General features: G+C 40.0%; 1 protein-coding gene across 1 annotated transcript in view; it reads left to right on the top strand.

Annotated features, from left to right (window-relative positions):
- Positions 1–13,328, top strand: part of TRAPPC11 (trafficking protein particle complex subunit 11) — a 46,341-nt gene extending 33,013 nt beyond the window's left edge. Inside the window, exons 26-30 of the mRNA XM_070598222.1 lie at positions 2,937–3,048; positions 6,281–6,372; positions 7,398–7,531; positions 8,981–9,148; positions 12,363–13,328. Coding sequence (XP_070454323.1) covers positions 2,937–3,048; positions 6,281–6,372; positions 7,398–7,531; positions 8,981–9,148; positions 12,363–12,407 — 551 coding nt within the window. The 3' untranslated portion in view covers positions 12,408–13,328. The remainder of the gene's footprint in view (positions 1–2,936; positions 3,049–6,280; positions 6,373–7,397; positions 7,532–8,980; positions 9,149–12,362) is intronic.
- Positions 13,329–13,651: the final 323 nt, after the last annotated feature.

Genomic DNA, 13,651 nt, shown 5'->3' with positions numbered 1-13,651 from the left:
TCGTTATGTTGGACGGTTCATTTTATCACTTCTCAGGGTTAAAGAAGATAATGTACATGAAATACCTTAGCCCAGTGCTTTTCCCCTAACAGCTCAGTACAAGCTGAGTATTTGTCCATTCTTCACTGATTCCTTTTCTTACCCCTTAAATGTTGGTCCTTTCGAAGATCCTGACTTTGGTCTCCTTTTTCTACAAGATTTCCACTGCCATGCAACCTTAGGCTGCCTGCATTCGCTCGTCGAGTTAGAGGAGTCACTGTACGCTTAATCCAAGCTAGAAACCACGGGGAAAACTAGACTCCTTCGGGCAGGCCCCATGGCCGAGTGGTTCAAGTTCTGCATGCTCCACTTCAGCAGCCCTGGGTCTGTGGGTTTGGATCCCGGGCGCAGACCTACTCCACTCATCAGCCATGCTGTGGAGGCACCCCACATACAAGGTAGAGGAAGATGGGCACAGATGTTAGCTCAGGGCTAATCTTCAAGAAAAAAAAAGGATTGGCAACGGATGTTAGTTCAGGGCAAATCTTCTTTACACACACAGACAGCAACTAGACTCCTTCTGTACACCCACATCCGCCCAGCACCAACTTCTCCCTCCTCCACATCTCTTGAATCCAGCTTCTCATCTCTGTGCTCACTGCCGTCCTCACCATTTCTCACCCGGCCTTTAGAAGCAGCCTCTTTACTGGTCTCCTGCTTACCATTCTCTCCCCTAGTCTGCCTTTCGCACTGCTGCCAGAGTTTGATTCCTCAAAAAACTATTCCAAACTTGTTGTTCCTACTTAAAAAACTTCCAGGACATTACAGACCCTTCCCAGTCAGGCTCAGCTTACCTTTCCAGCTTCTTCCACACCAGCCTCTCTACCAGCCTCTCTACTTCCCTTTGCTGTGTCCCAGACTTCAACCAAACCAGATTTTCCACATTCAGCAAACATTGCCCACATCTGTTTTGAACATATTATTACTTGTGTCCAAAACCCTCTCCTTCTTCTCTTCAACCTGTTGACCTCTTGTTTACTCCTTAGGGCTCAGGTAAGCTTTGGCTTTCTGATCCTCCTAGCAAGACGAAGGGTTACTCTTGCTTCTTGACTGCCATGGTCCCTTGTACATCCTGCATCCTTCTATTGTAACACTTACCCCATTGTGTTGTAATTACTCATTTATAGATGTGGCTCCCCTGCCAAACTTGTGCTCCTTTAGAGCTGGCGCTGTGACTTCCTTATCTTTGTATTGCCAGCCACATAGTAGCTGGGTAGTAAGTGTTTAGTGTATAGTGTCTGTTGAATCTCCCATTACTAGTTTCCTATTGCTGCTGTAACAAATTACCACAAAGTTAGTGGCTTAAAACAATACAGATTTATTATCTGAAAGTCCTGGAGGTCAAAAGTCCTAAAATCAAGGTGTTTGCAGGGCTGCATTCTTTCTAAGCTCTAGAGAAAATCCATTACTTTGCCTTTTCCAACTTCTAGAGGCCTCTTGGATTCCTTGGCTCATGGCTCCTTCCTCCATCTTCAAAACCAGCAGTATAGCATCTTCAAATGTCTCTTTCTCTGACCTCTGCTTCCGTTGTCACATCTTCTCAGACTCCCTCCTGCCTCTCTCTTTCCCTTATAACCTTTGTCATTAGATTGGGCCCAACTGGATAATCCAGTACAATCTTATTTGAAGACCCTTGTCTTAGTCACATCTGTAAAGTCCTTTTTGCCCTGTAAGGTAACATACACAGCTTTTCTGGAAATTAGGATGTGGATATCTTGGTGGGGGAGGCAACATTATTCTGTCTGCCACCTCCAAGAACACCAGCACTGAGGCATTATAAAATTTGTGTTTGACACAGTAAAAATAACAACTTTCCTAGGTCATAAATTTGACCCTACTGTTAATTGTTAATGACATTAATTAGTTGTTAATAAACACTGTGATCATTTTGGTTAACTTCTTAGAAATAGGGCAGACTTCACGGGGAATTTAATGTGAATGTCCCAGGTATTAACAAAGCTATCTTAAGAGGTTTGAGTTGATGTGTGTTGTACTTCCTGGGCTACAATATCATTTCCTAGTCCTTAAAAATTACTTAAAAGTATTAATTAAAGATTAACCCAGCTTTTTTCCCTTTTGCTTCTGATATCTACTCACAATCATAACCATTAATTTATCACAACCTTCTTCATGGAAAACCGTGAAAACAATTACTTAATGGTTCAGGACTTTGTTGTTGTTATTTGAAAGTTTCACTCTTAGGTTTGTTAAAATTGGCTTTAGATAGGTGCTGTTGCCAGCTTGCATTTAAAGGAGTGACACTGCAGGTCCTCAGTGCTGAAGGTAGGGGAGGCTTGGTTAAATGAGCATCTGTCATGTCATCAGGAGTTTACTGTGAAGTTGGCAAGAGCAAAGCACCCTTGCACAGGAGGTAAGTAGCCACATTAGGCAATAATGAGGCCGTAGGTGGTGTATTCTGTTTCAGTGGGATCAGTAATTTGCGTTTATTCAGAGAAAGCCTAGTTTTCTGGAATGACATTTTGAGTACCTTAACAGGTAGCTAAAATTTTCTCTTTTCTTTTTCCCTACCATGAAATGTTTCCTTTAGAGATATGAAATAATTTGGAGAAAGAAAAATAATCACCACAGGGTATTATTCTGACTCCAGACTGCTCCCTTTCCTTAGTTCCTATAGGGACCTGTCACAGACATACTGATGCCTCACTGTTTTTATTATTTTATTATAATGGAATATTGATAGATTAGAAAAACACTGGATAGGGACTTTGTGACCTTGAAAATGTCATTTAACGTCTCTGAGTCTTACTTTCCAAGTCTCTATAAATAATGTATAATGGATAAGGTGTTCTTTTTCTGTTATATTACTTGGAGGTAAAACTCTGTTTCATAGATGAAATCCTCGCATAAGGATATAAAGACTCTTTCTTGTCTTGTAGTTGTCTTACAGACTGGAGAGAGCGCTAGTGAATGCTTTTGTCTTCGGTGCCCATCTGTTGGAAATGTTGAAGGTGGAGTAGCAACTGGGCATTATATTATCTCCTGGAAGAGGTAAAATTATATCAGCCTATCTTTTTTTCATTAATTGTGCTATTCTGATGCCTTTATTATTTCATTGTCATTTAATAGTTGAGAGCTTCTGTCAGACCTAGAGAGCAGACTAGAAGTCACAGGCTATCACTGACCATTTGTCAAAAGACAAAGATTAGAAAGGATAATTAAACTTTCCTTTGTGTTTGTCACAATTTGTGACCTTTATACTGATGAAATTTTAGACAAACTAATTCTGATGATAGAACCATTAAAAACATTAGGAGAAGGGCTGGCCCCGTGGCCGAGTGGTTAAGTTCGCGCGCTCCGCTGCAGGCAGCCCATGTTTCGTTGGTTCGAGTCCTGGGCGCGGACATGGCACTGCTCATCAAACCACGCTGCGGCAGCGTCCCACATGCCACAACTAGAAGGACACACAACGAAGAATATACAACTATGTACCAGGGGGCTTTGGGGAGAAAAAGGAAAAAATAAAATCTTTAAAAAAAAATAAAAATAAAAACATTAGGAGAAACTACCCTTATTTGTAGTCAATAATATTGTCTGCATAGAAAACCCAAGGGAATCAACAAATTATTAGGATTTCAAGAATTTCAACAAGGTTGCTGGATATAACATCATTATACAAAAGTAATTGGATTTCTACATATCAGTAATAAACCTGTAGGCAGTGTACTTTTAAAATAGATATAAATGATAAAATAGGTATCATTTGCATAATAACAAAAATTATAAGAAGCATAGGAATATATCTAACAGAAGTACCACCTTACCTTTCTGTAGAAAGTTCTGAGACTTTAAATATTAAAGGAAGACCTAAATAAATGGGAGAGAGACAAAATGGTCTTGGGTAGGATTTGGATAAGATGTAATATTATAAATTGTTCTATCAATTCAGGGCCATTTCCTTCAAAGTCTCGACAGCTTGTTTTGTTTTGTTTTTGTGGAACTTGACACTCTTGATTCTAAAATTTATATGGAAAAGCAAACAGTCAGAAATCGTCAAGATACTCCAGAAGAAGAACTGGGCGAGCGTTCTTGCTCTTCTACATTCCAAGCCCTACTGTGAAGCTACAGTAGCCGTCACTATGGTATTGGCTCGGCTTGTGTAAATGAGCCAGTGGAACAGAGGAGCGTCTGGAAATAGATCCGTAGGTCCCAACACAGGGAAATTATATTTTACAGAGGTAGCATTGTAGATGTTTATAATCGTATAAAACCATTGTTTTATAAGTGATGGTGAACAATTGGGTATCCTTTTGGGAAAAAATTGGATCTCTACCTTACACTCTATATAAAAATTGATCCCAGGTATATTAAAGTTCTAATTTTAAAAAGCAAATATTTATTACCTTTAGTAGAAAAATAAGAGAATCACTTTATAACTTTGGAGTAGGGAAGAATTTCTTTAAATAAGACACAAAACGTATTAGCTACTAAAATCGATGAATTTGATTTCTTAAAATCAAGTTTCTAGTTCATAAAAAACACCATAAAGAAAGTGAAAAGATGATGCAAACTGGGAAAAGCTGTTTGCAACATGTAAAACTGACGAAAGATTAAAATTCATATCGAGAACTTTTACAGATCATAAGAAAAACACAAGTCTGCTAACAGAAAGTTGAACAAAATGCCTGAGTAGGCAGTGTGAGTGGAACAGAAGCAGCCAGCTGGCCAGTAAACATAGGGAGAGAAGGTCAACCTTACTAGTAATCTGAGATTCAGACGTACTCCCACTAGTTTGGAAAAATACAAAGGTTTCACAATGCAAAGTTTTTCAAGAGGTGGAGTATAAATTAGAACAATTGATTTGGAAATCCGTTCAGCAGTACCAGGTACAGTTGAAGATGTCTATCCCTTTCAGTCCTAGAAAAGGTCTCAAACGTGTCACCAAGGATCCACGTATAGGAATCTTCATAGCAGCACTGATTCTAATAGTAAAGAGTTAGAAGCAAACTAGCTGTCCACCAACAGGAAAATGATCAATCGTGATGCATTCCTACAATGGAATACTATATATCAGTGAAAATGAATGAACCAGAGCTGCACTTATCAACCTCTTAATATTAAGTGAACAAAACAACTACAGATGTTCACAATATGAACAAATTGCATGTGTGTAATATTGGAAAATATGTAAAACATACCGTGTGTTTCTTAGGGCTACATAGATAATTTGGAAAGGTGTAAAGAAATACATAGGAATGATGGATACCAAAGTCAGGAGAGTAGTTACTTCTAGAGGGGAGTGGAGGGAGATGCAAGCAGGAAGGGGTAGGGTACATGAGAAGATTCAGCTATTTTATGATTTTTAAGGCTGGGAGGTAGGTGCATGATACTTCATATGTTATTTTCTTGATATGGCTCAATTTCATAAATTTTAAAACAGTGAATAAGATTAAAATGAGAAAGGAGAAGTATGTAATTGTATTTTTAAAAAACTAACTTGTCTTTATTTTCCCCATTTCTGGATTTACCATAATCATGTTTAGTTTATAGGCATGAAAACAGCGTTTTGAAGGCCCTGCTTAATTTTTCCGTCACGTGACTGTAATACTGTAAAGACATTTCTTAACGAGAGGAGTCAGATGCTTTTGCCTGTACTTTTGCTCTGTAGTAGTTTGAACGTGGTGTCAGCTGTTCCACCTCTAGAGGCAGACTCTTCCTCAGGGCTTTCCTTGGCGGTCAGCTGACTCTGTGGACCCTGTAGTCCCTACCCTGACTGTAATAGAGGGAAACACATGTGCCAGTTCCATAAGCTTGCTCACTTCAGCTCAGGGATGCAGCAATGCCGCTACGTTTGTGGACAGTAAGATATTTTTAGTTCTTCAGCGTCTACTGTGTACTTGAGTGTAGTTATAACAGTGCACTTGGAAGTGGTCTGGTGCTCATCTGGGGACTGTCCTCAGTGTGACAAGGTGTTTGTGTCATAATAGGAATCACCACACTACCACTTACATTGAGTTGATCTGCGTTCTGGCACAGTTCCTCACTTCACTGGGACCAGCCAGCAGCCTGGGATTATAACCGCTTGTTACTTAGAAATATTCAAAACAAAAGTGGGATTCTAAAAGCTCTTCACAAAACTACTTCTATTAATCAAGTTTTAGAAGATGGATAAATAATTTGTATTTCCTTTGAAACTAGTTGGTGCATTTGCATGTTCCCTGTTTTTAATTTATTAACTTCTCACATAAAATGTGAATTTAAAAGATGCCCTTTTCTGCCATAGGACTTCAGCCATGGAAAACATCCCTGTCATCAGTACTGTCATCACTCTGCCACATGTGATTGTAGAAAATATCCCTCTGCATGTGAACGCAGGTACCACCATTCAGATTTTACTTAATTAAAAGAATCCAGTAAGGATATTTATTTTAGCTTCTAAGATTTACAAAAAAATTTTTATTATGAAAAATGCCCAACATTTACAAAAGTAGATTATGATCAGTTTTGTGTCATCTCTACCTCCACACACTTCCTCCTACCCCTATTATTTGGAACCAAATACCAGATAGTATTTCGTCTGTAAATATTGGAGTATGCATCTTTAATATTAGTGGTTATTTTTCTAAACATAATCACAATACTGTTATCAAGACTTAAAAAATTAGTAATAATTTCTTAGTATTGTCAAATTCCAGTGTTGAAATTTCCCTAGTTGACTCTGAATGTTCTTTAGTTTGTTTTAAGGTCTACACTGCAGTCGATGGATGTCTCATACTTGTGAAATCTATAGGCAGCCAGACTCCCTATGTCCCCGCTCCACTGCCACCCTCCCATCACCTCCTCCACCACCGCCCGCTCCCCCTATCTTCCTTGCTGTTTATTTGTTGAAGAGAGTGAGTCATTAGTGCCGTAGAGCCTCCTGCATCTGGATTTTGCTCCTTGCATTGTATCAGTGTTAAGTGTTTCTCTGTCCCTATAAATTGGTAGTGAGGCTTGATCAGATTCAGGTTCAAGTTTTTGGCAAGAATGCTTCATAGTTAATGCTGTGTCCTCCCATCAAGAGGCACATAATGTCCGTCATTCCTTCTTTAACCATCAGTGATATGTAGGGAAATCTTTTGTAGATTTTTAAAATTGTTCTTAAAATATAATTCAGCTCCTGATAGCTAAGACCTTTTCTAAGTCAATCCATTCCAGAAGGAGATTTTGATTCTTCTTAGCCTGTTTCATCGTAGTCCCATGGCTGTTGTCCAGTCAAAGGATTTTCTTATTTGGCAAGAGTGCAGTAGTAGTATTAATTTAAATAACCCCATGTCTATTGAATGAGATTCATTTACGAAACGAACCCATGAATGGTGAGGTATTTTTTTAACCAAGAGAAATGTCATCTTTCTCTGCAGATCTGCCGTCGTTTGGGCGTGTCAGAGAATCATTACCTGTGAGGTATCACCTGCAGAATAAGACTAACTTAGTGCAAGATGTGGAGGTTTCTGTGGAGCCCAGCGATGCCTTCATGTTCTCAGGCCTTAAACAGGTAAGGGCATAGCTCGTTCGGTTGCTCGTGGAGACGCAGAAGTGTGGCCAGGAAATGGAGAGCTGTCCTTTTAGTTTTTACAAATGAACTGATCCCTATTATTTTGGTGAACCCTATTATTTTGATAGTAGTGAATTTTTAGTCACTTTTAAAGATTAAGTACCATTTGCTATAGAGGTGGATTAAATGGGCAACCGTTTTCACATCGAGGCACACGTATAGGTTCTTTCTCCTTATAAAACAAGAGTTCACAAGTCCTTGGCCTATAAGAGAATTCCTGAAAATTTTAGGTTTCTCTTTTGTTACTAATGAGTTTATTTGTGTGTGTCTTTTGAGGCCTGGAGGCGTGACGACCCATATTAAGAGCCTAACTCTCTTCTGAACTCTCAGAGAAATCTTTTAGAGATCTTGATCGTGTATACAATTTACTTATCTTTGGTACGTTTAGATGCAATTTTGTATCTACACATGAAAATAAATTATTCAGGTATTTTGATTCATCCATTCAAATCAGAGGTGGAAAAGTTCTTCAGATTTTTGAGGGGAACATATGCTCTCAGGCACAACCACGTTTCAGTGAGAACACTGTCCTCCACCGTTGAAGTGATAACAGAGACGGCCTCAGTAGTCAGTAAATAACTTATTAGCAAGGACACTTAGAGGAACAGGCATGTCGTAACACTTAAAAGTATCTGCCCTGGCTAGTCATCTGTGCTGTGCATATTCTGAGTGCTGTGTTGTCAAATGCAAAACAGAATTATATATGAAGTATACTGTAAGTGCAGACACTAATTTAAATTTAGAATTTATATTAAGTTCAATATTAGCTATGCTGTGTTGGTACGCACACGCGTAGATTATCTTTGACGCATCATACCTGTATGTACTCATTTGCAAATGAGTATGCTTTTCTTGTGTGTCTTGATCTTTTTCACATATTGACTTATAAATAATTAGATAATGTAAGATACCCAAATCTCACCAGTTTGTGTTCTTTTCTAAAGTTTTGTTAAAATTTTCCAAACACCTTTTTTTCCCCCTGAAGTTACTTGCCTTACCACAAAGGTGAAATCCCCAAAAGAAAACACCAGCATCAACTAGTTTCTCTTATGTTGACACAATGTTTACAAAGATACTTTTCTACAAATTATCCCGTAACGTATTGTGACTCAAGTCTGCCTAGTCTAAGACACCTCTGTCTGGTGTTCTCATTTTGAGAAACTGAGAAATCACGCACATATTTTTTATACGTTTGTTATCTGATGGTCCTAGCCTCATACTGATTCAGCCCTACATTTTGGCATCTATCTGGAAGACAGAACAGGAGAGAGAGAATATTTCATGAGAAAGATTTGGGTGTTTGCGCATTTGTAAATAATCTAGGGGTAACAACACATAGATTTGGCAAGTCTGTAAATTTGATGATCTTTCTTTCTCTTTATGACTTAGATTCGATTACGTATTCTGCCTGGCACAGAACAGGAAATGTTGTATAATTTCTATCCGCTAATGGCTGGATACCAGCAGCTGCCGTCGCTCAACATCAACTTGCTGAGATTTCCTAACTTCACCAATCAGCTGCTCAGGCGCTTTATACCCACCAGTATTTTTGTAAAGGTGAGGCTTAGCAGTGTTCTGCTCTTTAAATGCACTGTTTGGAAAATGAACAAAAGAAGACATTTGTTCATGCAAACTTCAGTGTACAATATTTTGAGACTAACAGTCATAGTTTTTACTTATATCATATGAATTTGGCAACACTGCTATTCATTTCTATAAAATTACTATTATTTTATAGAATCTAATTACAAAAATTTTTATTCCCTTAGGTAAATAATGATTTTATCCTTATAGTAGCCTTAAACATGTTTTATCTTTGACTTAGTAAAATATGTTTTAAAATTGTAGTTAGTTTGTAACTAGTGTTTAATCAAAATGGATTAACTTTTTAAATATGATCCCTGAACTCTCCTAATTCTCTTAACTGTGTAACGCTGGATCTGGGTCTTTTCTGAAAATGATCATCTGTCAGAAACTATCCTCTGGTTTGATGTTTTGATTTTTCACAGTGATACAGTTTCCAGGTTCTTGCAGTAACAGAGCGTGTAGGGCGGTCGTGGTGTGAGAGTGAACCAGGCCGCACGTGTGGTTCATTAGTCCAGCGCCTCACTCCGAGGAAGCCACTCTCAATGCCTAAAATGAAGGCTGTCCCTCCAGAGAGTTCTGGTTTCCCTCACTAACTCAGATATACGTGAATATAAGTGAACCCCACGTGCCCTCTTTTTATTTTAAATTTATACCCCCTTTTGGAATGACAAGTTACGTTGCTTACTGTTTCCTTTTTTGTGCCTGTCTTATTCAAGTTTTGGGGAACTGACCCTTTTTTATGTAATGTAGGATTTGGTAAATTGTCATTAGTTTGTGTTAATGTATTCCTTTCTTTCTTTTTAAAAGATTGGCACCTGAGCCAACATCCGTTGCCAATCTTCTTTTTTTCCTTCTCCCCATAGCCCCCGAGTACACACTTGTACACTCTAGCTGTAGGTCCTTCTGCTTGTGCTGTGTGGGACACCACCTCAGCATGGCCTGATGAGCGGTGCCATGTCCACACCTAGGATCCTAACCAGCAAAACCCGGGCCTCCGGAGTGGAGCACGTGAACTTAACCACTCGGCCACGGGGCTGGCCCTATATTCTTCACAATCTTCCTAGCTTTTATCTTTCCAGACTTATACAACTTTTTTTGCATCTGCAAAAAAGTCGTTTTATTAACTCTTCTAAGCTCCTGTACACCATACTTGTAAACTGTAAAGGAAAAATCTCAGAATTTTAGTCTCCTGACCGGCGTGGGGAGCGGGGGTGATGTCCTTCCAGCTGTGTGACCTGAAGTTAGTTGGCCCTAAACTCAGAGGTGCGGCTTTGATCAGGGTGAGAGTGTGGGTCAGCGTTCGGACGTGGTCAGTCTAGCTGTGCAGACGTGGCTTGTTTGAGATGTAGAGTCGATCGTCGAGAAATCAGGATTTCCGTGCCATCGATTACTCTCTCTCATTCCTTTCCCTGTGGGGCTCAGTACCCCCAAACCTGATCTCAGCTCATGCTAGTTCAGTATCCGATTTTCCTTCACAGCAAACCTCTTCTGGGTAGTGTTTAAATCCATGAAGAAAGGTTCCAGAAAAAGAAACATTCATAAGTTTTACCGTAATTAACAGGCCCTTTTCTACCTGCCCTGATCTTTTCTCTGAATACAGCTACCACTTTGTAGTAACTTGACACTGCCCAAAAAGTTGACTGGATTCCTCAGAGCCAGCTCCTTTGTCAGTTGGGGAAACTTACACTTAAATCGTTTACCTGTCACACTAAGGACAGTGAATGAGGCTCACCCTTTTCCTACTTAGTGAACAATCACTCACTAAAACTTTATATCCCAGCACACCTTTATTACACCCTGATGCTGTGCTGTTCCTGTATGATCGCCACTAGCCACGTGTGCATATTGAGATTGAAATTAAAATCTAACTTAATTTAACGATTAGTTACGCAGTCACACTAGCCGCCCTTCAGGTGCTCAACAGCTACATGTGACTAGTGGCTACCGTATTGGACAGCACTGACATAGATTTTGTTGGACATGCTGCCCTAGACCAAGGTTGGATCAATATTTTCTTCCTTTGAACAACAGATCTCAGTTTTCTAATTGCCTGATGTACTTGTCTTCTGCCCTGTTTGTATGGTTCTGTGGGGTAAGGAGTCAACCAGGTTGAGCCGTTATTCTGTTTCTAAAACAGAACATTCTCCATCAGTACTAAAAAATTACATCAAGTTTAAAAAACTTTCATTTATTCCATTCCTTCCTTGAATGTCAGAGACCTAACTTACATATGCATGCCGGCATGCACGCATGGCTACATACATGCACGCACGCGTGCATGCATAAAGCCACACAGCAACAGCACTAAAGCTGGAGCTCCCTTCACTGCCAGGGAATCCTGCCGGAATCCTTACGCCTAACGCATGGCAAATGGCTTTTGGTGGTAAAGTGTAACACTGTTCTGTTTCATGTCCTGAACACTGTCTCTCTCTTGCTTTTTCCACAGAGGTCTGCTAATGTATATCTCTATAATAAAATAAAATTATTTGCAAGAATTTAACTTTTTTAGCTGCTCGATGGCTCTCTGGCGTGTTGCTGACCTGTCAGAAATTTTACCCTAAGGACAATTATGAGAGCTTTTAGTCATTCTTAGCCTTTACTCTTCTGCTGTGATGTTTTGAGTGTTTTCCCTCAGTGACCTTAGAGAAAGGGAAAGTTTTGCCTTTGTCTGCTGCCTCTGTCCCTGAGGCCTTTCGTCATTCTGAATTGCCTCTTCTCAAACAGGAGACTGGAGGCCTTGAGTCCCAGGAACTTGTGTTCTCAGCTCAGGTTTGTGGCCTGCTCAAGGCTGGAGACACCTGAGCAAGAGAGAAAACACTTGATCATTCAGCAGGAGTGGTGATAGGTTCCCTTTCACGTGCGCCGGGGATAGATTGACAGTAGCTGCTGGAACACAAGGTTAAGAGGGAAGTCCTGAGTGACCTGGGTTCAGCAGGTGGGGGTGCGGGATCAGCTGGTGTCGCAGGGAACAGGACAGCACCTAGGCTGTGGGGTTGCCACCCCCAGGTTCAAGTGCAGAAAGAGGCGGGGTGCAGGAAGGAGAGGAACGCATTTGATTTTGATGCTGGCACACATTTACTCTGCTTTTGTGAAACAGTTCCAAGAATTTCAAAATCTTTTCAATTAGTAGAGCTTTTGTTGTCATTATTATTTTGTAAACCCGTTTTATTTTCGCATTTTAAAGCCGCAGGGTCGACTGATGGACGACACCTCCATTGCCGCCGCGTGATGGGCACGACCAGCCCCTGGCGGTTCTTCCAGAGACGCCGAGAGAGCTGTGCGCGCTTCTTATTGTGAGCTGCAGCTTTGATCGTGGTAAAGGTTAATCTTTTCTATTTTTTAATGGATGTTATACCAACTGTTCAGAGGAACTCGTGCTTAAAATATTAGGAAAATCTATCCTCTCTTATAGTTTCACTAATAAATATTTGAAATCTGTCAGTGTGACATGAAAGGATGTCAGATCACTGTTATCGTTGATCATTTTACGAATAGTCAGTTCTTTTAAAAAGTCGGTGATTTGCATGTGCAATATCAGAGGATGATTAAGCATCTCAACTGGGACTGGACACGCAGAGGAAAAGCTGCCCAGGGAAGTTCTCACCCCCCGTGTCTCCTTCAGACTCGGCCAAACTTCCTCGTAAAGGCAATGTGTGCTCAGAATACATCACAACGACTTTGTAAGCAACCGTATGACTGATACAGAAAACTTCCAGAAGGTTCTAATTAAAGCAATTTAAGTTGTCTAAAAAGTATGTGTGCTTACCGTCAAAACATGTCACATAGGTTCAGCTCAGAGCCAAAATGGGGATCATTTGTGAAGCAGATTTCTCTTTGTAAGTGTGTTAACGAGATCTTCACCTGCAAGGTTCTGGTTGCAAGGACTTGACTATAAGCATAATTTCCTACACTAAAAGTTTTTGAAAGAGATGCAAGGTCTAAAAAAGGGCTTTTAGTTGTGCTGTGCAGTTTCAAAAGAACTATTTAAAACTCTTGAAAATTCTTGTAAATAAAAATCATACTATGAAAATTTTCTTTGTTCAAATATCTTAATTTAAAACTACTTGATTTCCTGGAAAATTTTATTATTTAAAGCTGTAGGAGTTGTAAAAAGGAAATAGTCATGTAAATAAATGTTCTCTTTCAAATATGCTTGTATCTATCTTTTATTTGTCTTGAGCTCGTTTGATTTCTGCCTCATGAAACAGCTCTTACTAAGGACACTGTTGCATGAGGTGTCGTGGAGAGCATAAGATTGAACGCTGGGAGATCTGTGTTCGAGAACTGGCTCTGCTAGCCTGTGGGGAGACTTGGGCAATGCAGTGGACCATCTTGTGGGGACATGAGTTCCCTGTTACCACGACTTCTCAGGTGGGGGCCGTGGGAGCTTGTCTTTGCAGCCAGCTTGTCTCGGATCAAATCCTGGCGCTGCTGCAGCTGGCTAGGTGACTTCGGTCGGGTTGGTCATCATCT

Source organism: Equus przewalskii, chromosome 28, assembly GCF_037783145.1.
Source record: "Equus przewalskii isolate Varuska chromosome 28, EquPr2, whole genome shotgun sequence".
Lineage (NCBI taxonomy): Eukaryota > Metazoa > Chordata > Mammalia > Perissodactyla > Equidae > Equus > Equus przewalskii.
Note: the sequence above shows the minus strand (reverse complement) of the source record. Positions and strands in the feature narration are given on the sequence as shown.